Raw genomic sequence first — 24099 nt, forward strand, 5'->3', positions numbered from 1 at the left:
GCGCCGTTATTTGTCGGTGCAAATTCAATCTAGGGCAGTGAGTCCCCGCGGGGTGTGACGCCGGTGCCGGTGCCGGTGCCGGTGCCGGTGCCGGTGCCGGTGGGATGCCCGGGCGGGGCTCACGGCCCCGGACCGAGCGGGCTGCCCGCGGGCGCTAAGGGGACGGCGGCGCGGGCGGGGCGCGGGGGGCGGCGGCGGCTGCCGAGCGGCGGCTCCGCTCAACTTCGGCGGAGCGGCGGCGGCGAGAGCGCTGCCCCGGCTGGGCGCCGGCGGCGGGACGGCAGCGGGCACCGCGGTGAGGAGCAGGAGCGGGAGGAGGAGGAGGAGGGGCCGGGGACACCGCCAGCGGCGGTGGCGGCGGGCGGGGTGCCCGGCAGGACGGAGGTGGTGCCCGGCGGAGGAGACCGCTGTCTTGGCGGCGGAGAGCCCGGGGCTGGCGTGTCCCGGTTCTGCTGTGCCGGCGGGCCGGTTATCGCCCGGCCCGAGCGGCTCCCGGCAGGGCCCGGGCTGCGGCCGCCTCCGGCGGGACAGAGCCGGGCGGGACAGCCCCGAGCCCGGCGGGCACGGCCGGGGCGCGACCGGAGCGAACCCCCCGTGCCGCCGGCAGAAAGTCCCGGTGCCCTCAAATACCTGCCTTTCTTCGAAGGGCCGGCTCAGCTGCGGGTTAGAAAACAAAGTTTTCGTGTTTTGGAGGGACTTTTAAACAGGTGCCGAAGTCTGGCTGAGCCGAGAGGTGCTGGCTCTTTGCCGGGAGGCTGTGTATGTGGAGGTACTGAACCAAGCCCTAATCGCTCAAAAGCACTGCCGTAAGCCCAGCTGTTATATCTCGTCACCAGGGCTAATCCATACCCCAGTGTGGGTTTAAGCCTGCTGTGCCAGTTTAGAGGGCTTGACTTCAAGCCACGTCCTTCTCCTCCCGGTACCCTCTCCGCTCGCCCTGGGTCCGTCCGTCCGTACAAGCAGCGGGAGCGCTGGTGCCAAGGTGAGGCGGGATGGGTGGGCAGGGAAGGGAAGGGAAGGGGGCCGGGGCACTCCGACAGCTCGCCCAGGCTGGGCTCGGGCACGGCTGCCTGGATCATGGATAAACACTGGGTAACTGGTTACGTAAGGACAGGCAATCGAGGAGGAAAGCATGGTTTATGCTGCTTTGTGCTTGTGCCATTTTTAAAATCTCTCCGATTAGACACCTGTCCTGCTAAGTGTCTGCAGTGTGGAAGTTCAGTGTTTGTTAACCCTCGCGAGGTACCACGAAGGTCAGTCAGACAACTTTAGAGTTATGGCAGTGTAACTAAGGATAGTACAACTGTACAACTCCTAGTGCTGATACATTAATGAAAACCTATGTGAGTACAGCGCTGTTCACTGCTCACAGAGACTGCTCTCTGTGCTCGCAGGTGGGACGTGCAGAAATTGCAGGGTGGAAAGCATGAGCTTTCCCAGAGCTCTGCCAATGCTGTGGGTGATTTCGATAAAGACAGGCTTAAGTTTTCAAGCTGTAAATTTAGCATTCTTCATTTGGTTGCTAATTTTAGAACAATGTATATTTTTAAGTAGCGCCTGTCACAATGATCAAACTTTAACACTGGTCTTAGTATTCTGCAGTACAGACAAAACTCTCAGTATATATATAGGAATAGCTCTGCAGTGAATCACAGCAGAGTGGGACTTCAGGGACCTTCAGTCAATGTTCTTTCTGGTAGATATCGTAACTAAGGTTCAGTCCTGAACAGAAATGTAAAGGTGTCTGTTATGCATTCTCACTTTATGATGCTATAAGCTACTGCTGCTTTCCCAGAAGAATCAGTCCTCAGTCCGGATGGAGAATGCACATCTCACCTGCCCGTTTTCACAGCACTTGGTCTGGTCTTTGCCATAATATATGAATAAAAAAACTTCAGAGCACCAGATGACAGGTGGAATATGCCTTTGGGTCAGAGTTTCAATCTCTTTATATAACTCTATATATGAGTATCTGCGGTGGATGACAGTTTTAGAAACTCCAATCTGTGACATTACTGCCCCTTTAATAACATTGTGTAGTTAGTAGTAGAATAGAGAAAGATGAGCTGGGGATCTCTCAGAGTTTTAATTCTGAAAGCCTTTTGTATTGGAGCCTTCCATCAGATGCTTTTACAGCATTGTTGCAGAATACTTTTTTCTGGTGGTTTGAATGATTTTAATAACAGAAAAGCTATGGGTTTGTGCTACCTTCTGAACTCTCATTTACACAGCTGAATGAATGGTGAAGAATACTTTACATCCCTCTCTCCTGACTGGAAACCTGGCTTTGTAGTCTGCAGAGATCAAAACAAGGTATAGAATTGAAGGCGTGTTTGATCCACCATGGCAAGATCTGAGCAATATATAGGAGTTTTAATAACAAGTCAGTCAAACAGAGCAATTCATTGTGCTTTAACTTCCCGTCTTCTGTAGGTTTAGGTAACAGTTTAGTGTAAGTTTTATGACAGAGGGCATTTATGGTTGCTACTAGAAACATTGTTTCAAGTATGGGTGAGAAATTGGCATGAAAATGGTCCTGTTTTTCAACAAAGGGAACTCATTTGCTTTGATAAGTAGACAAACTGCAAAATACTGCTCTGCTTCATGAGCAGATTTAAGTAGAACCCACCCTTTTGCTTCTGCAGATAACACAAAGATTACTTTCTGTAGAAGTGTCAGGCATTAGTAGAGCTCCAAGCTATTGGGCCCTTCCTTCACTCTTTCTTTAAGATCTGTAGACTGGATTTTCATCTGGAATAAATCAAGAGAACTCTCATTATTTCAATGAGGCAAATCTGTTTTACATTCGTGAAGCTTTACTGTAGATCATGAAGCTGTACCTGTTAGATCAGCTACCTTTTCTCATTGTGTTTTGGTTAGTGACTGAAAAACATCTTTCTCATTCATACCTGAACTTGGGGCCCAGTTTGCACTGAAGTCTTGTTTATTTACCCCTCTTGCAATCAAAATGCAGACATAAAATGCATTAGATAGACTTGTTTTCTAGAAGATTGAAGCTCTAAGAATGTATTACAAACTACACAAGTGCTGGGGAGATAAGAGCAGTACTTTTAGTGTGTTCTCAATTTCAAAGGCTTTCATTAAAAAAAAATAAAAAAATCTTGTGAGGGCTACCAGCTGTAGAAGATGCGACATCTTCACATATATCATCACTGTTGTGGCATTTCCAGAAGGCCACTCAGCCTTTCCTGTGATAGAAACAGTACCACTTTTGTTTCTTTTTTGTCCTGCAACACCTTTGGTTCACTCTGACTGCCCTCCTGTCACGTTTACCTAGCAGTGATTTTTAGTCATGCACCTTCACTAAAGGCTTAAGCGACTCTGTGGCAACGACAGCAGACAAAGAGCCAGTCCCTTTCTATAATGCTGACAGTGCCAAGCCTGCTGGGGAAAAGTGAAGACAGAAATGGGGCTGCATGCTGAACAGCAGCACGGCTGTCACGCTTTTCTGGGAGCGCTTGTCACATGGGAGCAGAGGCAGGCAGCAGCCAGGAGCTGTCAGCCCAGGGCAGGCAGGTCGGACCGTGAGCACAGCCGTGCTGGGGACAGGCAGGCACTGCTGGCATGCAAGGGCCTGCTGGGTGCCACTGTGCCCTGTCACAGCTGGCTCGCTCCTGGACACTGCTGTGAGGTGCTCTTGGCTGTCCTTAAACACCTGCAACCACCAAGACTTGACAAAAAGGTTGCATTTAAAGCATTCGCTTCATCCCCTGCACTTCTGTTATTCAAAGCTCCTTGTTTCTTGTAACAGGGTCATGTACCTGGAGATGTTTTAACTACTGTGGTTCTCAATTTTTTTAGTCCAGAAATAGCTTGTGCCCATCACAACAGAGGAATCAGTGTGCTTATAAAGCAAAACACAGGTTTTCTGCTGTCTGTAAGCAAACCCCTGAATGTCCTCCAAAGTTCTCTCTCTTTATTCTGCAGGTCAGAGTGAGGAATGCTGCTGTGTTAATATCATGGTATTTGCATTGCTGTTAAATTTTCTTGATTGACAATCTCTACCCACTGCTTTTTCAGCCTTAATTGCCTTGTAGCAGTTGCAGGCTGAGGTTATAATTATTTCCACTGAGATTACAATCACATGGCAAGTATCTGTAAACACCTTAGCCGTCCATGTCACTGAACAAGAAAGGAGATTCCAGACAGATAGGAAATAGAGTTCTTTGGGCCCTGGTAAGGTAAAATTCTCTGTATGGAGAGAATAATGGCAAGTAACTTAAAAAAAAAATAAAATCACAGAATATCCTGAGTTGGAAGGGATCCACAAGGATCATTGAAGTCCAGCTCCTGTACCTGCACAGGACATGCTGAAATGTCACACCATGTGCCCAAGGGAGTAGTCCAAATGGTTCTTCAACTCTGTCAGGCTTGGCACTGTGACCACTTCCCTGGGGAGCCTGTGCCAGCGCCCAGCCACCCTCTGGGTGAAGAACCCTTTCCTGTTATTCAGCCTAAATCTCCCCTGACACAGCTTCAGGGCATTCCCTCAGGTTCTGTCACTGGGTACCACAGGGAAGAGATCAGTGCCTGCCCCTCTGCTTCTCCTTGTGAAAAGGTGTAGACTGCAGTGAGGTCTCCCCTCAGTTTTCTCTTGTCCAGGCTGAACAAACCAGAATGTGGTGAAGAACAAAAAACAGGGATTGTTTTACAAAGCTATGGTGGACTATATAAATAAAATTGAGAAGGTGTTGGCAGCAGTTTCTTAATTAGAAGTTGCTAAGATTCTTTGGAACAAAATTAAAGTATCTTCATCACAAGAGAAATAGATTTTGAGGTTCATCTTTGATGCTGATGCTACTTCATGCAGATAGAGCCAGCAGCACAGCCATGACCACAATTTCTGCCTGAGCAGCTTGTTAAACATTGCTTCAGTTAGTACAGAATTCAGAGTTGGGTGCAGCCAAATCAATTTCAATCTACCTATGAGTTGCAGTTCAAGCCGGTGCACTGAACTTTCCTGGACAATGTAACCCAAACTTTACTAAAGAAGTAATTTGAAACAAATTTTCATGTGCTCTGCAGTTTCACATTATCTCTTTTCCCTGTCACTATGTGTCTTCTAAGAAGTACAGTTATGGGGACAATTTAGAGATTTGACCCACTTTAGAAATAAATTTCCTTGTTTGTTACCCTGTGATCTGGCATGTGTGGAGAAGAGCTAAGTGGGTATCTTGCATGAGCAGATTCTGCTCTCTGACTGTAGCTGTAAGGAACTACCGCCCAAAAGAAGGCAGGGAAGGCATTTCCCAGCTCCTCAACCCATTTTGTTACACTTTGACTGGATGGTGATGGATTTTCTGGAAATCTGTCTATAGCTGGGTGACAACCTGTCTATTGACATCACCGGATTATGGATTAGGCTCCTATCACCTAACCCCTTTAAGGCTTCTCCTTCTGCTCCTACACAATCATCACACCCCTAAGGCCCTTGAGAGTCACACAGGATTGTCAGCAGCACTCCTGGACTGTGAAGGCAAAGGCAAACTACAGGAGACTTGTCAGAGGAGATACCTTTACAGAGAGTCCTATTCTACTCTCATTTTTTTCAAAATGCACATTTCCCACCCTCTGCATACTCCTCTCCTATCCTGGAGGGCATTGCTAGCTGGGAGCCAGGAGAAGGATCAATGGAAAGCAATTTTTTATTCTCAGAAGTTCATTTTCTATGTGCTAGACTGGCCCTGCTGATTGACTCATGGTTTACCAGAAAGCAGCCCTGCTGTACTAAGTCGTAGCAAGTGGTGATCCAGCCTGCAAGAGCCTGGAGGAGAAGATTGTGTCCAGCAGCCTCCAGTTGGCCAGAGAGCAGACCAAGGAAACATACTGCCTTTGCTGGTAAAAGGGCTAGGAAGGGCAGAAATCATGTTTAAAGGAGGTGAAAAAACAGATAAGGCATGTGAATGTTGATATTTCTGGTGAATCTGTGGTGTGCTCTTTGGAACAAGAAGAGGAAATCACATGGGGAAACATGGGAGAAGGTAAGAACGTGGAAGATGAGGTGAAGTTGTTCAGAGCATGCCCTGCAAAAAAAATGGAGAAAGCATGCGAAGTACATGGAGAAAGCTACGAAGTACATGAGAAAAAAGCAGGAATTGCTGATAGCTTAGAGAGCAAAAAGGAGTTTTGAAGAAAGGCAAAGCTAACAGGAAACATTTACATGAAAAACTCTCAGATGGACTTACTTACAATTGCTAAAATTTGAAGGAGCCCCTTAGAGGCTGTGGGTATTAGAGAGAGAGGTATTACAGACTTTAGCATTGCTAAGGTAAATGTGAGCTTAAACCTCTGTGAGGTGGTTGGTCAGACTTGTAACCAACAGTGTGAGGGGAAGGCTTGTCTTCTACACAAAGGTCTAGAGTCAATGACACCAGAGTCTCAAAATGCAAATCTGTTTCTGGAGTGGAACTTGCATAGACCCCTTGGAAAATTTGCTTAAATAACACCAGAGTAGTTCATCAACTGGATTGTGTCAGCTCCCAGGATAGCCTTTTAGGAGGAATTAGAAAATGGACTAATTGTGCAACAGAAAGATCTGTGTTCAGCTGGGGAAATACCTCTTCTTAAATATAATTTTAATGCTTGAAAAGTGTAAATTTGTCCTTTTCCCCAGTAAGAAGGTCAGGCTGTAACTTTTGCCTTTCTTTGGCTGTCCATATCTTGCCAAAAGTCCTTTGAGTTTTTCCACATGGGAAGGCCATTTTGAGTCAGTCAATGATTAGCCTGCCTGTGAACTTTAAATTAAAACCAGCAGCCACAATTAGTGAAGCCCACAGTATCTTCTGCAGGCTGCTAAGAGCAGTAGTGGGAAAAGTGGTGGCTTGTTGGGCCTGCTAAATAGAGATGGCCAGATGCCAGCTCTCAAAAAGAGGAGATGATGGATGAGAGAAGGGGAAGGAAACAATCTCATACAAACAAGACTCCCTTAGGAAGAGCCAGCACAAGCTGCCAGTGTGTGTGAAACGCTTGCATGGGGTTTTCCTTCATTTGAAAACAGGCCATTTCAGCTGCCTGTGAGGTGCTTTCCTTCCTTTATATTCTTATCTGGAAGCAGATTTTTTATGGCGGTTAAGCGAAAGCCCCATTTGGGGTCAGAGGTATCCATGTTTCCATACTAAAAGCAAATCTGCCTTTTACCAGAGCTTTATGAAAGCTCTGGGATGGGGCAAAGCTCAGGTTCAGCAGGCCTTGGTATCAGCAGAGAAGGTATCCAAAATATTTTTCTGTTTATTCTCTGTAATACTAGTGCTAGGTAAAATGGTTCTCACGCAGAGTGCCTTGCTCTGAGGTAGACCTGTGGAACTAAAAACCATAAAGGCAGTAAGAACAGCCCAGGATCATGTAAAATCCAAGTCTCTTAGCTCTCTTTCCCAGTCTGACCACTAAATTCCTCTCTTGCTCCTCTTCTGATGAAACAGCTGGTGAGCTAGGAATAGCTGGAAGGGCATTCCTCAGCTTCACCGTTGTAATGCTTCATACTGATTTACCCCTAATGCCACTGAAGTCAGCAGAGTTAAACCAAAGTGAGACCAGGTCATAGCCAGAATTAAAATACAGAAGGGCATGTTCACCTTCATAAGATAAAGGCACAAATGGAAAAAATAATGGTACCTGTAACAGCTTACAAAAATTACTGTCATCACAGAAGCTGAAAAGAAATATGAGACTTTAAATTCTTCACAAGAACTTGTGGCCTGTTATGCTCCTCACTTTTGTTAGTGACACACAAAGGCTGACCAGACCAAGCAAATGGTTTTCATCTTTAATGTCATGATGAGTGGAGGCCCCTATGTAGCAAGATCCAGGTTCACGCTGGAGCAGTAGCATCATGGACTTGAAGCTGTCAGCACATTGGTTCAAGCCTGAGTTTGTTGGTGTGTTTTGGACACAGCGGCAGAAGCTGGCTCCACGCCGGAGCTCTGCGTGGTGATGTGGGAGCTGTTAGCTGGAGTCACCCTGGCGATAGACACAAATGGAAGGACTGGCTGCTCCTCCTCCTCCAGAGCACAGGGATGAGACAGGAGCAGGAGTACTTGCAGCAGCTGCTGTCACAAGGATAATCACAGCTCAGGCTCCAGGGCACAAGCAGTCACTGCAGCGATCTCTCCTGTACAAGCACTGTAAACCAGCCCAGGTGTTGCTGTTTATGCAGGCTCGGGAGAGGACCTGCGGCCTGACACTCTGAGGTAGCTGCATCTGTGACCTGTGGAAGCTTTCAGACCTTTTATGTCTGCCTTCTGAAGAAACTGGTACTGCTTGCTGGGAGAGGTAGGATATAGGACTAGAGAAACTAGTCCTTTGATGCACTTTGGAAAACTTCCTGATTCTAGAAAAGCCTAAGTACTAGAGCCTGAAATACTTTCAGACCTGGGACACTGTACAGACTATCCAGGTTTTTGGAGCATTTTCCTTTAATGGTGTGATATATTTACATAGTAGGAACATTTTTGAAAGAGAAAAGGCTACTTTATGACAAGTGAATGGTGCACGGAAGCATCTTTTCCTTGCAGTCACGGCAGAATCCTATTGATCATTTCTCATCCAGGGAGTCTGGGAGCTAGCTCCCAGACTTGGCTCTCAGTCTTGGCTCTCAGCTCTAGTGGGAGTACTGTGTAGTTACGAGCTTTTGGTGATTTTTATTGTCACTAAAGGCCCTAGCCCCCAAGGTGGAAGCTTAAATCAAAAGCATATTTTTCTCCATTTCATGTCTGTCTGTGTCCCAACAGTGAGGATTTGCTCAGGCCCTGCAGAATGAGACTCTTTAATCCTTTGCCCTCGTGTTAACTTTTGACGCCATGTCCTGGTTGGGCTGCTGCCAGGAGTAGCCTTTCTGTAATCCCAGCTGCAGTCATTATTTGTGCCACCCCTTCTCCCCAGGGGCTAATGGAAGGGAGCAACAAGGCACGTAAGTGCACTGTGTGAAGAAACAGATGCTGTTTTGCTCCTGTTCAGCTCCCTAGTGCCTGTTTTGGATTCCATGGTATTTAAATACAATAGGTAATAATTTTGTTCCATGCATTGTCCTCCTGAAGGGACAACATGAAGGGATTGGCTGGGTGGGGAGTTAATGCCATCTTTTTCTGAGCTGATTGATGCAATTTGTTCTGTCTTCTAAGTGCTGGGTAACTCCCCAGCAGCAGAAACCTCTCACTTAGAAGTCGTAACAGTTTAAACCTTGGTATGCTTTTGCTTCCCTCTCAGCAGCCTCAGCTCCCTTGGCACTGGTGGTGGTGCTGAAGGAGTGCTCCTGCAGCAAAGCAAATGATTGTCATTCATCTTGTAGAAGGTGGTGTAGCCTCTGCTGGACGCAGCAGCACGTTTGCTAAATAATGGTTAAAGCTCTGTCTGGCCTTGTAGCTCAGGCTCCTGTGAGTGCTGCCCAGGCAGGGGGGAGCTCTGCTGCCGATGTTAGAGCAGCAGCAGCAGCAAACCTACCCAGGTGTATTTGCTTTGTGTGGCAAGGTTTTGGTAGTGATGGGGGCCACCACAGTGGCTCCTGTGAGATGCTGCCAGAAACTTCCCCCATGTTGATAAAGCAAATGCCAGATGGCTCCAGCAAGAACCCGCTGCTGGCCAAGGCTGAGCCCATCAGTCCAGGTGGTAGCACCTCTGGCATAACGGGTCTAAGAAGGGTAAAAAACAACAGAGCAATAGCTGCTGGGAGACAGAAGTGAGGATATGGGAGAGCAACAGCTCTAAATACCCCAAGGTCGGTGCAGAAGGAGGAGGGGCAGGAGGTGCCTCAGACAATGGAGCAGAGATCCCCCTGCAGCCCTTGGTGAAGGCCATGGTGAGGCAGCTGTGCCCTTGCAGCCCATGGAGGTTCAAGGGGTTGCAGAGATTCACTTGCAGCCCATGGGGGATCCCATGCCAGAGCAGCTGGATGCCCAAAAGAGGTTGTGACCCCATGGGAAGATCACAGTGGGAGAGGCTTCTGGCAGGACCTCCTGGAGAGAGGAGCCCATGCTGGAGCAGGCTTGCTATCAGGACTGGTGACACCGTGGGGCACCCACACTGGAGCAGCCTGTTTCTGAAGGACCACACTCCCTGTGAGAGACCCAGGCTGGAGCAGTTCACAAAGAACTGTAGCCCATGGAAGGACTGACATAAGTTCATGGAGGACTGTCTCCCATGGGCGGGTCCCCTCGCTGGAACAGAGGAAGGATGTGAGGAGTCCTCCCCCTGAGGAGAAAGGAGCTGCAGAAACAATGTGTAGTTAACTGAACACAACCCCCATTCCCTACCCCCCTGTGCTGCTAGGTGGGAGGAGGTAGAGAATTTGGGAGTAAAGCAGAGCCCAGGAAGAAGAAAAGAGTGGGGGAAGGTGTTTTAAGATTTGATTTTATTTCTCATTATCTAGCTGTGATTTGATGAATAGCAAACTAATATATCCAAGTTGAGTCTGTTTTGCACTTGACAGTAATTGCTGAGTGATGTCTCTCTGTCCTTATCTCGAACCATGAGCCTTTAAATATGTTTTCTCTGTCCTGTCCAGTTGGGGAATGGAGTGATAGAGCAGTTTTGGTGGGCATCAGCTTCAACCCACCACACCAGGTCACTTAATCCTGCCTCTTCTCTAAGGATCTCTTGGCTAGAACATAGCTCCCAGCAATCCTTTGACTCCATGCATTGAGTTTTTACAGCTGGGGTTGCTGCAAGGTCGTGCCCTCCCATGAGGGTTCAGCCAGGGGAGCCCAAGTCCCCTGTGTGGGCAGGAGAATGCTTCCCCAGCCTAGCCTGGAGGGAGCAAAGTATCCTTGTAACTTAACCCTGACTTAAGTTGTAAGGACTGTGACTCATTTTAATTACAGGGTGAGTGGAAGTTTAGGAAGACGGTGCCTCTTCACCCTGTCTCACCCTCTGAGCAAGCTGGCTGCTATGAGTGAGATTCCTCAAGGGGCACAGCACCGATTATTTCCAAGTGATTATCCATCAGCAATTTTAAAAACAGATTGGAGGTGGGGGGGAAAAGAACGCTCTCAGCTGAGGTGTGTTGATGATGGCACTATTCTTCTCTCCCTCTCTCCCCTCAACTCACTCCTAGCAAAGACACACAGAGCATTATGTCATTGGCATCCTGGTTCAGGTGGAATGAGCCCCCAAACCGCATTTCCCAGAGGAGCCCCACAGAAATGGTGGTTGAAACGCTCATGATGGAGCTGAGCTGGCAGATCAAGCAGGCAGAGAAGCAGCAGCGAGAGCGGGAGAACGAATACCGCAAGATCAAGACCGGGGTGGACTACGGCTGGCTGGTCAGCTATCCAAAGCAGAGCTATGACATCAGCCCTGGAGAACGGCTGCAGCTGGAGGACATGTGCACCAAAATACATCCTTCCTACTGTGGGCCTGTCATACTCAGGTACAGTAAAAGATGGGATGATACAGACCTTTCCTTTCCCCCTTTCCTCTTTGTGATGTGTGAAGAGAGAGTGAGGGTTGCCAGGACCAACAGAACCAAAACTGGGCATCCTGTATCTTGAGTCGTGGTGGGGTAGCATCTTCATGAAAGAAGGGAAATCTAATGTTTTAAGGCAGTTTAACACAACATCATTTCCTCCAAGAAGTTACAAAATACCATTTCCTTCTGACATTGGCTTGAGTATTTTATGCTCCTGAGTAGCCAGAGCAGGTTTACCTTGCCTGATGAACAGGTAACATCTCAGTATTGTGATGGCTTTTTTTTTTTGCTTCAGACTTTAGAATCTTAGAGAAATTGAGGTTTAAAGGGACCTCTAGAAGGATGCATTTCCACCTCCTACTTGGAGTAGGGCCACCTTCAAAGTTAGATCAAGTTGCTTAGGGCCTTGTCCTGCCCATTGTTGAGTATCTCTGAGGGCAGAGGTTCCACAGCCTCTGAACAACCTCCTTTGGTGTTTCCCCGCTCTCACTGGAGCTTTCATTCCTCAGTTTAAGCTGTCCAGCAGGTCTATTGAGGCACTTATCCCCAGTGTCCAAACTAGCCAAAAGGTGCTATTATTTTTTTCAGCCTGTGAGCCAGGTATTCCCAGAGAATGTCTCCGTTCCCTACCCTCCCTCTTCACCTTAGACATGGAGTCATGGGATGCAGGTGGGGCACGCAGCTGGCTTGAACAGCCAAGTGGTGCTTCTGACTTCTGCAGTGTTGTTGTAGGCACAGCCTCTCGGGCTTGCTGTTGAGCCTTTCAAGTGCTAGACTTAGAATTGCTGCCTGCCAGCTGAGTGGCCTCCTGTGAAAGTGCCTTTAGAAATTAATCTAAACCTGCTGTAGCATCCAGACTGGAAGGGAAGGGTGTGGCTCTTTTCCTTTTGGGGTGGCTGCTATAAGATAAACTCTTGCACTTGGCACAGTGAAGGCAAACTTGGCAAAGTGAGGAGCAATGACTCTGAAGTGCACCTTAGCCAAAGCAAAGTTGTGAAATGTGCCTTTCTAGTCAACTTCCCCTGTTCCAACATGTTCTTCATTTGGGATTAGAGTGAGCACTGTCCTTGCAGGACTTACACAAGAGGGCTCTCAGCACCCTGCAGTCCCTCACCGCATATGCTGGCTCCTGTTTTCCTTTGAATAAATGAATCTATGGCCTTTGAATTGCAGCTGTAAAAGTGCTGGAAATGGCTGGTCCTCTGTCTTACAGTGGACCTGGTGGATGTAGCCAGGAAAGATTGCCAAAATTACCTCTCTAGCCCTCATCTTCCCTGAGGCTGAACCTTGGAAGCAACCTGGCACACAGAGCCTTGGCTCTTGCAAAGATTGCCATGGTGGCAGGAGCAGAGATTTGGGATCATTCAGTGACCAAGACCTCTCCAGTGAAAATTTGCTGGGAGCAGCACCTGCATTGTATTTGTTTAACTCCAAGCTATGCTGTAAACAAGCCACTTCAAACCCTTGGGATTCAGAGCTATGTTTACCATCCCCAGGGCCACTGAGCAAGGCCTGTCTGGCAAACAGGTTATTTCCATGACAGCAGGCTTTGGCTGCTGGAGTGGGGAGGCCCCAAGGCTGATCCTCTTCAGGAAAGTATTAAGCTGAGCCATATAAAACTTGCTGCTCTGCTATTTTTTTTTTTCTCCTAATTGAGACTGATCGTGCAAGATGTGTGATTTCAGTGCAGCTTGTAATGGTTGTTCACTGCTGTTCAGGATCCAGCATACTGATGGCAGTAGATAAATGTACTCAACAACGTTGGTGGACTCTGTGTGGGCATGATTGAAAAAGGCTAAAACTATCCTCTTAAAACTCCTCTTACAAATAGGGTGCTGTCATAAATTGTATTACACTATGATTCAAGAAGTGGCATGTTTTACAGAGCTCACACGGTTAGCAGAGCCAAAAAAAATTAAAGAGGATTTCATAACCTTTGTTGTTTCAATTCTGTGATTGAGTAGGGACTGTCACAGCCACAAAAATGGTGGAACTGGATTGCATCAAAGGTCTGGCTGATCTGGTGTGCAGTCTGTAAGTGACAGAGTGGCCAGTGGCATCCGTGTAAGGAAAAGAGCAAAGGAAAGGAAGAAAATCCAACAGTAGGAACAATTACACCTCATATACAACACCCAACTTACCAGCTTTTGTAACTGCGAGACTTTTGGACCCACAAGTGAATCTTCTGTCCATAATTGGTGGATGTGGGTTTTTCTTTCAGTTGTTTAGGTTGTGGAGGCTTTTCTCTTTTTGTACACGTGTAAATTTATAACATTTTGGCACCCTGTAGCAGAGTTCCACTCCTGAGCTACAACTCTGTTATAAAATACTGTGTTTTGCTTGTCTTAAGCTAATGTGTCCCAATTTTATTAAATAATCCTTTCATCTTGTATTGGAAATGTTAAGAGTTGACCCTTCCTCTTTTCTACCTTCTAATTGAGAGCTCTGTCATTCCATGGAATTTTCATTACTGATGAGGAAACAAAAATAATGGGGCTTGTCATGTTAGGAGGTGCAAATGTACAGGAGAAAGAAAAAAAAGAAAAAGCCTGCAATTTAAATGGAAGATAGCCAAAACTGGATAAATTCTCTTTGCAGAAAGTGAGATAAGATGGAGATTTTAGTAACTTCTCCAAAATTTCACAAGATGAGTATAATAGGAATGCAATGAAACCTCCATATTTCCAGTGAAGTACTTTAATAACAAGATCATTGCATTGCTGATGTTTTCTCTCCAGTACTCTGTGACTTGCTAATATGGAGCAGGTTTTAGAAAAATCTTCCACCAAAAAAAAAGTTTGTGAGCTTGCACTGGGAAATTGAAATGCAGAGCGTGTACACTACCAAAGTCCTTGGTTCTGACTGAAATAGTCAGTTTGATCCTTTCCCTTCCATTTTAAATATTTGAAGAGCTGAGGTCCTTTTTGAAGTCCTTTTTGCACTCGACAAGCACATAATTCTTAAATAACACAAGTAGCAGGCATCTTGCAAGACTGCAGAGTTTGTTTTGTTTGTCATGCAAGGTCTCCTTCTTTGTGAGACTCTGAGTTCCTAGTCAAAGCCAGAACAAAACATTTTTATATTAGTTGTCAGAGATGTTACTTTGTTCTCTAAAGGTTTAAATGATTATCCAAATTGTCCTATTCTCTGGGTATGGGCTCATTTACTGAGAGGCAAAATTTCTCCAAATTTGTTTCTTTAGCTGTGGAGGAGGCTGGAAAGGAGCACTTCACAAATGAAAGGGTTTTTTTCAGATCCAGATTGCCTATTTTGTATTTTGGGTCAATAGAAACTTCTCTTTGAGTCTCTTGGAATTCTAGAAGGATTCAAATACACTGCAAATAGCAGATATCTGGAGACTCTGATTCACCTCATGAAAATAAAGCCATTGCATTCATAACCTAACCTTAGCTTTAGGTTACTGGGTTATGAGATTGCTGACTATTTAAAATTAAATCCTGAAGCCAACTGAAGGAAATGACAGTGAGTTTGGTGAGGTCTGTAGTACATAACTGCAATGGTTAAACTGAACAAGTAGAATCGTATGTTGCCAATAAAAAATGCTAGATTTTTCCCCGTCTTTACTCAGAGCTTTAACCCTAGTCAGAGCTAGTTAAAGTCTGTTTAATTTCTTTAATTTCAGTTTCAGCAGAAGTGAAACAGCTGGCTTCTGTCCTCCTGTGCCTGGAGGGAAACAAAAAAAACTCCCTAGTATGGAAATGTAAACCTGCATTTTGGTGATCTGAATTGTTATCAATATCACAGGCTAAGGACTGTAATTTTCTAACGATTGTGTATAGATGAAGTGGCCTTCCTAGTAAGATTGAATCTAAGACAAATGACTAAAATCAGAAATGGATTTATTTACAATTATGAGCTTAAGTTTGAGGTGCTGTGACATGAGTGTTGCAATTAGTGTGAATGCTGTAACTCTTTGGGAGTCAAGGAGCCTTCTCTAGCAAAGCTGTTTGTAGCTTTACCCTATAACCAGAATTACTGCTCAAAATATAGATTCAGGAGTCAGCAGTTAATTATTAGCACTAAGCAACCCCATGTTTTCTTTGAATGGCTAAATCTACTTAGAGCTCTCCATTCAGATGGGCTCTCAGGAATACCCTGAACTATAAGCACATTGTTTAAGTCCACGGACTTTCATTGGATTTAACAGGTCTTTAAAGTTCAGGCTGTACTTAGGGAACCTACTGTACAGGAGACCTACAGAATAACACAGGCAGGTGACAGTGCTTTAAAAAGCAGTGCCAGTATGAGCCAAGCACAACCAGATTCTTGAAATCTGACAGCTCTATAAAGCAATGGAATGGGGTCACAATTTAAAGAACAAATTTGTTTGAACTGTGATTCAAACACTGCCTGGACTGGGGAATGTGCTCATCCCTGTGTATGCCTGTACATCCTCCCCAGATCTGTGCTGGTTCAAGGTGAGTTTTTGTCACATCTCAGACTGTGTGACTTGCATGATGTGTTCCAGGATAGTTACCAGCAGTTCCATAGATTGAGCCACAATTAAGATAGAGAGCTCTGCTTTAATGATGAGTAAGGAAACCCTGTTGAAGTGGTTCTGGACATGGTTGTGCAGTTGCCTAGTTTGAAACTATCCCATGCAAAAACACAAGGGTGTTAACCTGTGCTAGAAGATAGATGAGCCTTGTGCAATTTTGTGTTCTTAACCCCACTGAGCAGCTTTGTGTGGAGTTTGTTTCCCAAGATATAAGGCCATGCTCCTTGATTCCAGTGGTTTTCTGTTTTTATATACTGGGTGCTCTGTGCAAAGAGCAGACTGCTGAATCATCCAGCACATTAACTGATGCTCACTGATACTTGGAGAAGATGGCTTTGGTTATGTGTAGGTGCCTGCAGCAAAAACTTTTTATTTTTCTGATACATAGACTGGTTTAGCTGGAGCTCAGCCCTGATAACCTGTCCATCTTTTCTGTTGAGAAATATTTGTGATCTGCACTCCTTTAGGACTTCCTACATGAGCTTGTTCCTTACACAAACATGCTGGTACTGAAGTTAGGTGGGTATTGATAAAGGGGTGAAGTTAGTTCATTCTGTTAGGGAAAAGGATCCCATTTCCCTTCTCCATCACAATCAGGGTGACTTTTCATTGTGTGACTGGCAGACAGTCTTTTGGCTTTCTTTCTCTTTGTTTCTTAGACGTGTTCAAATTCTTACAAAGTAGTTTTGGTGTTGGTCTTGAAAAGTTAGAGGTAAATCTTAACAGCGGACTGGACAAAACTAAGCTAAGAAGAGTGCAAAGAGGCAGACAGCTGTGCAGGTGGGAAGTCACCCTGATTTCAGAAAACTATTTCAGCTGGATTGGTTGGGAGTGTTATCAGCAACACGGGCCATTAGCATTAGAGCTGTCTGCTCAGGGGTTATATTTGCTGTCATATCATCTATTTCCCCTCTTGTTCCCAGAGCAAGACACTGGCAGTAATAGCCTGATATGTGCTGCTGCCTGCTCTGCAGCCACAATCCAGCAGCATGACACACAGCCTCTGAAAGTGGAGGCAGTGCTGAGGACTTTTGGGTGCACAATTGCCAATACAAAAGAGGAGGATGTAATGAGATATATATATATATATATATATAATGTGACAGTGCCTCTCTTTAAAACACACATTGAGATAAGAAACCAGAATTACTCATTTTAGTTCACCTCTGCAATAGACATCCTTTGAAGCTACTTTCCCTGGTATAATAATAATAATAATGTTGTGAAGACTTCTGTGGACTCACCTGTCTTTGCTTCAAATAGGATAAAGGGAAAAATGTATTTATTGTGAAAACTGTATTTTGGGCTCTTTGATAATGCAACCAAATTGCCTCCTCAGAAGGCAGAAAGGAAGTTTGCAATGTCCAACAAATCCCAGTTCCTGCTGTTGTCTGCTAGCCCTCAGCAAGAGATTGTCTATTGCCCTTCTAGGCTCTGCACAATTCAGTTTGGCATCACTGCGGCAGTACTTAAATACAGCACCTCAGAGGCTTTTTGCACCCAAACACTCAAAGTTCAGAGGTTTTGTGAGGGGGCAGAGGAGGGAGATTAAGAATTCATCCAAAGCAACATTTCAGTTAAGGAACATTTTGGTGACTTTGGAAAGTTTTGTTTCAAACTGCTCTGGCTTGACACTGGAAGGGACTGGTGCTTCTGCTGACACTGAGTTCCCTCAGAAAGCAACACTGGTGTCTCCACACCTGTACCCATAGCTGCCAGTACTTGCTGGGAGAGAAATAGCTAGGATACAGCAGGGTGTCATGATGTGTGTCCAATTTCAGGCCTTCACAGTCGGAGTCAAAATATATAAATATACAAAAAGTCTATCTGGTTTCTCTTTGGCTTCCTTTCTGTCCTTATTATCTTGGGTATCCTCTGGCACACCATTAAGCTGTGCAATTCCATATGTGCTAAACTCCTTCTTACATTCATGGGGATTGTCAAAAACCCAAGAAGCAATATCTTATTCTATCAGCTTCTGCTGTATTAGGCTTGTACGCTTACCTTATACACTTCAGCTTCCCTGCAGCACAAATACCTGTATTTTGGTGAAGTACTAGTTTATTAGCTCTATGTCTCCTTTCAGGTATAATTTTTATGTTAAGAACTGATTATTTATTAGAAGAGTAGCCATATTACCATTTGTCACAAATGCATGCTGTTACAGAACAATCAGAGTATCTATGTGACTAGTGTGTGAGCCTTGGGAGTACATCCCACACTCTCCAGGCAGGGGACAATTCACCCCACAAGGTGTCAGGACTGCCATAATCTCTTCACTGCTCAGCCAGTGGCCCATTCAGTGGCATCATGAAAACTATTCTGCCCTGCATCTTTTATCTTCCTCAACTGCAAAATAAACAGTGGTGAGTGATTCTTCACTTCCTTGGTATTAAGCTAGCTTAATACATTTAAAAAAACTCCACTATGAGCTCTTTGTTGAGAAGGCACTGAAGTAATACAGAGTTATCTAATTAGATACAGCATTGTGCTGCCAACCAAGGTGTTGACTGCTGAGCCAGTCCATTATGTTACAGAAATCCATAGGAAGATGAAACAGCACTTCACAGAAAGTTAAATATTGAAAGACTGCCAAACAAAGTGACTGAATTTTCCTTTGTCTAGAGGCCATTGGGTAATGCTATGGGGAACAAGAACCAGAAATAGGGAAATTTTAATGGAGCTTTCCCTGGTCTATCCTGAGCTTCTCGTAAGCTGCAGTTCAGGGACTACTTTGAGCAAGGGTGTGCATTTGGACAAACATGTTTAATCAGCAGTGATGGGGACATTTTCCACAAAGTTGTGCAATAACTTTGTTTCTTAAGCCATTGATAGCACTGAGTTCTAGTTTAATAGGTGTTGTGTGAAAAGAGCACTTCCTTCAGTTTCAAACTTGCCTTCTAGCTTTGTTTTGTTCTCCCTATTATTTCTTGTGCTTATAAGAAACAATGATTCATCACTTCCTTACATTCCCTGGCTTGCTTGTAATTTTAGAGACCTTGGGCATACCTTCATGGCCCTTCCTTGTTGTTCCCTTCAGTCCAGGGAGTCCCATTTAGCAGGAAAGTGCAAGTTCCAAGCCTAGCACAGCAATTTGGCAGCAATCTGTAATTTGATGTTTTTAATCAAAGCTGTGCCTTGACTGTGCTTCCAGGTTCAGGCAAGTTGTTGCAGAGTACGAACCAGAAGCACAGGAAGTATCCCGGCTCTTCCGCTCTGTCCTGCAGGAAGCTGCTGAGAAGATCAAAGAGGAGGAAGAGGCTAAGAAGCTTGCAAGGCAGTGGAACACAAAGAACAGAACCAGCCTCTCCTTAACAACATTTAAATCTCGGTCCAGGATTTCCCCATTCATCAGTGACATCAAGACCATCTCTGAGGATGTGGAACGGGGCACCCAGCCCAACAGGAGGGTTTGGAGCATGCCAGAATTTCGGAACACCAAGGATTTCTGACTCTGTACTGAATAAGGTTTTTAGACACTGATCTTTCAAAATCCCAGCTAACCTGTTTTTAACTCTACTGTTTCTTCTTTTTTCCATCTCTCTTTCCCTGCCTGTCTCTGTCTTGGAAGCTGTGTCTGTAGTAACCGCTGCTGATGCCTGCAGTCTGTGACACGATTTATTTATTACCAAACATGGTAGCCTTTCCTTTAACTCAGTAGCTATTCAGTAACCTTAAGGGCAAGGCTCACTTGTTATCTCATTTTTATTACCGCTTTCTTGTGGAAAATGAATTAGTTTTGCTATGTATGTCTTCTCCCTTTCCCCTCCAGCCTGGATGTAGTTATCTATAAAAACTTCTGGCTCAAGCTACTGAGAGCTGCTGGCTGGACCAATCTTGCTGAAAGCAAGACAGCCACTTAAATGAGTGAGGCTTGCAGGATCAGGCTTGTGAGTTAAAGCTAGTATCTGATTTGGAACTGAACTTCCTTTTCCAACTAGCCTTCTTCAGTGCTACAACAAACTTCACAGGTAACCTCAGCACTGCTCTTGATCTGCTTTTTTGCTGACAGTTCACAATCCAGCCTGAGTAGAAGCAGACCCAAGCTTTTTGAGATTAAAATCATGTTCAACAACCACCAGTTTATGCATGTTCAAGTTTCTTGGGTACTTTCTCTCTTGTGGAGGCAGAACCCCCTGAACCTTGCACATGCAGAGTAGATAGAAATTTATCAACCTGCTGTGTAGATACACAGGTGGATATCTCAGTGCAGTGTCAAGTGCTGTTCTGGGGCCTCAGTGCTCTGTGTTGCTGAGCCAAGTGCTCCACCCTACACCCCAGAAATAAATCAGTGGGCTGAAATCAATGTTTATGGCCAATCCTGAAAGAGGGCTAGAGTATCCATTTAAAGGGAAGGGTGAAGGGACTCAGCATTCATCTCTCATTCCTCTCTGTACAGTGGCAACAGTTGAGATCACCTGAACTTTTTGCTGCTGTGAGTGATAGAAGTGCTCTGGCAGATGAAGGTTCTTCCGAGACCTTGAAGAGACAGGAAAATGCCACTAAGAAAAAGCTGCTAAGGCCCTAACTCAGCATCTGTAGGGAGAGCTCTCACCAGCAAAGGGAACAGTAGGGCACACTGTGAAAGTCAAGTGTCCTGCAGAGAACCCAAGGGCTAGGATGCTTTGTGGTGACCAACGGGAGATGGGGAACAAAGAGAGGGATTTGCTTGTATGACTGGCTTTTGGGGAATCATCTCAGTGGGATATAGCCTCCTGGAGGACCCTGTAGCTTTGTTGTTCTTTTGTCCGTTTCCAGCTATTTTTCCCTGGGGATCTTTGCAACAGCATGTGGGTTCTACAGCCAAGATTAAAACCCTTTGAAGCCGTGCCAACTCTGGGAAGAATTCCAGTACATGAAATCTATCCTAGACTAGAAATGTGCATTTTCTTCCAGAGATGGAGGAAGGCAGCATAAAACAAAGATCAAGATCAACCCCCTAAGAGCTCTCTGAGATTCTTCTCTGGAATTCTGACTCTTCCTCTCTCTCCCCTCAGGGCTATGTAAGATTGAAGACAAGGCTTTCTTACTAGCACCAGGCTGAAGTTTCTATCCCTTGGTAAACATTACTGCCAGCAACCCTCCTAGGGACAGAAAGCAGCTCATTTTTAATCAAAAAATCAGGGCTTCCAGATACAGCATCCAGTTTGGGACAGGCTGTTTCAACTCTAGGTCAATGAGGGAGAGTTTAAAGCCTTCTGACAATCAGCTTAGTGTTTTTCAGCCATATGTCTTTGTGAAGTAATGTGATTGCATATATGAAGTAAAAACCAAGGCTTGACATACTTAGCATAGCCTTAGCTGTCTAGAAGACGTAGGATCTCTAGCAAGGGGTCATCACAATTTGCAGAAACAATTCTTGTTTGGAAAAGGATCAGATTTTCTTTTAAATATATTTGCAAGCCACTGTATGGTACTGAAGACAGATGGGTTCATGAATTTCATGCTGCAGCTCTGTATTAATTTTATTTGCATTTATGTTCTGTTTGACACCTTCAGTATTGACCGTGCTGGTGTGATGTTTGATGGACTGCTGGGAGACACGGGACATTCTGACACACTGCCACAAAGCTCTTTGTTACAGCACAGTGTCAGTAGTATGCTCACTCTTTCTTAAGGAGAATCAGCAGTAACTCCCCTGCAGCAATGTACTAAGCCAAGGAAATCACTGAAGGGTGTTCACACTGTCACAGCAGCCTGTGATCATGCTGTGCCCTTCATTAACAACTTCCAGCTGGCAGACACCATTCTCATGCAGCAAAGGAGACAGATCTGATCTTTGGTCAAAGCCCTGCATGTTATGGAGGCCAGGCTGTGGCAGTGCTTGTAACGGCTGTTTTGCCCAAACTTACCTATCATTTCTAATTCCACAATAAAATGTAATCCAAACTCTTCAACAGTATCGCTCTCCCTGTGCCACTTCTGGAAGTTACACTGGGCTCACAGTAGGATCTGATGATAGAGGGATATTCAGATACCAAGCTATGAGAGATCTATTATTCCATGCTGTCTAGTACTCTTACAGGGGTAGAAGTAGTACCATGTTTGCCTGCAGCCAGCTGCTTGGAGACTGACTGTGAGCTCCTGCATTGTGCATGCAGCAGCAGGTACTGAAGCAGAGCTGGAGGTGATCAGGGTGCACAACCGCTGCACTGCTTGTGGTGCTTGTTTTTCTTAGAAATGCTGTAGACTGAACCTTAAATGATCCCTTGGTCTCAGCATGCGCCAACAACTATGTACTCATGTTTGCCTTGTCCTAATTCCACATTTGGCATGGCTAAATTAGTGTCAGTTCAAATGAGGAGCATGAAACTCCTGACTGTCCCCACGTACTGTGCTATGGTCCATGGCATTGGGCACACACAGCAGGCTAACCAGATTGTTTCTGGCTAAAGCCAACCCAAATGATCCATTGCAGGTGGCTCATAAACAATAAATCTGGACTAATGGTGGTCTGAAATAAATTCTGATGAAATTTGTGTAGTGTGAAGATCAGGTCCTCATTGGTTACTGTCTGACTCTACTGCTCTGCTCTTCCTGGGCTGCATTACTTGCTAGTGTAGAAAAACAACAACAACAACAAAATCTTCATGAGACCCTCTGATGTTTTTAGCACCTCCTGAGAACTTGTCCTGTGTCTTAATTCTTTAAGGAGAATGAAACATTAACTAGCAGCACATCATCACTAACAAACAGAAGTGAACTGAACAAGAATCATTCTAAATCCTCAAACAGGCTTTCAGAATGGAGCAAGGCTTTTGGTATCAGCTCAGAGCATCACTGTTGGCCCATTGCTGACAGTGTTGTGCTGTCCAAAGGACACTGCCACACCCAGGAAAAAGCATTCCTACACTTGCTATACCGTCTTAAAAGTAATAGCAGCAGCTCAGCTGCACTGCTCAGCTTCCAGGGGCCAGCAATCCTTAGAGCCACTACTCTCCTGAGGGAAGCAGTGCAGCCCTCCTGTGCTCCTGTGGCTTCTAGAGATGAGCCTGGCCACAGGCTGTGTCAGCCAGAAAGGATGTGCAGGCAGGAGCTGAGGTTCCTCACCCACATCAGCACAGAGTTCAGGCAGCTGTCATGCCATGGGGAAATGGAGTAAGCTCTGAGGGAAATACCTGCCCGCTGACACAGCACTGTTTATACATTTCAACACAGAACCATAGAGAATTAAAGCAAAGCTGTGGAATATAAACCAATTTATTTGTACTTGTTGTCTTTAATTAAAGATCTCCTGAAATATAATCTGTCTATATCTAGCCAAACACAACAGCTGTTCCACTGCCCTACTGTGTATGTATCAAAGCAGGAAGGCACGAATGGTAAAGGCACTTGATCTAAACAAAAAAACCTCCATCCTCTCTCTACAGGCTACACATGCAACTGCCCACCTTCTATCTTGCTACCTCTACAATCAGATCTCAAGATCCAAGGTGATAAATAACCAGGATTAAGCAATTGCAAAGGACTGAAGTTCTCTGAAGCTACATGGTCTGCCGACACAACCTTGAATTGAAGTCTTCATCAACGTGCTTCCGAGCACGTCTTACATTACCCAGTATTACCACAAAATGAGATGATATGAGAGACAAAATGGGTGTTTTGTCTCCAGATACTTTTGAGTCATTCTGTTGATTCCATACCTGATCCTGTGTATTGGAACACTTTAATAGCAGCAGATGGCCCCAGATGGCTCAGGGCTCCCTGTGCTAAGCATCATATATACAAAGCATGCGTGTGTTTAACAAAAGGGAACCTTTTTTCCCCCCACATGAGGTATTACTGAAGCATGAATTGCATTGCTTAGCACATTCTGCACATCAGACAGACAAGTGGTTCCAAAAGGGGACTGTGAGTTCAGGGGGTTAGTAAGCCACACTGCTCTAGATGCAGCCTATAGCACAGGGCTTGAGTTACTCCTTGCCAGAAGCTGTGGACAACCAAATCTGTATTGTTGCTTACACTGCATCCTCCAGACATTGCTATAGGCCTCTCCCAGAAGGAAAACTACAGTTTGACTGAATGGCCACTCTGATATTCCTGTGTTCTGCTACAACCTCCCTGCTAAAGGATATGGTACTGTAGTTTTGCCCAAAAAGCATTCTTGAAAGAACTGGACTGCATCAGTCACAGCCTTTTTGGTTGTGCTCTGCAATAGAGG

General features: G+C 45.3%; 1 protein-coding gene across 3 annotated transcripts; it reads left to right on the plus strand.

Moving 5' to 3' along the window:
• The first annotated feature begins 201 nt into the window (after nt 1–201).
• RD3 (RD3 regulator of GUCY2D) lies at nt 202–23137 on the plus strand. Of its 3 annotated transcripts, XM_014252951.2 has the most exons (4): nt 210–295; nt 837–982; nt 11066–11380; nt 19093–23137. In XM_014252951.2, exons 3-4 carry the CDS (start codon nt 11085–11087, stop codon nt 19388–19390), a joined length of 594 nt encoding a protein of 197 aa, XP_014108426.1. In that variant the 5' UTR covers nt 210–295; nt 837–982; nt 11066–11084; the 3' UTR covers nt 19391–23137. The 3 variants fall into 3 exon arrangements, with proteins under 3 accessions (XP_014108427.1, XP_014108426.1, XP_014108428.1); XM_014252952.2 differs by lacking the exon at nt 837–982 and having other exon boundaries at nt 202–295; XM_014252953.2 differs by lacking the exons at nt 210–295; nt 837–982 and adding an exon at nt 7997–8289.
• Nucleotides 23138–24099: the final 962 nt, after the last annotated feature.

Source organism: Pseudopodoces humilis, chromosome 3 (assembly GCF_049639895.1).
Source record: "Pseudopodoces humilis isolate 2021_Gansu_Grassland_sample_001 chromosome 3, ASM4963989v1, whole genome shotgun sequence".
NCBI classification, from domain to species: domain Eukaryota; kingdom Metazoa; phylum Chordata; class Aves; order Passeriformes; family Paridae; genus Pseudopodoces; species Pseudopodoces humilis.

Bases quoted from the DNA above. Each gene is read 5' to 3' on its own strand.
- RD3 (XM_014252952.2), top strand. From the start codon at position 11,085: ATGTCATTGGCATCCTGGTTCAGGTGGAATGAGCCCCCAAACCGCATT. The intron at 11,381-19,092 runs GTACAGTAAAAG...CTGTGCTTCCAG, and splicing joins TGTGGGCCTGTCATACTCAG to GTTCAGGCAAGTTGTTGCAG.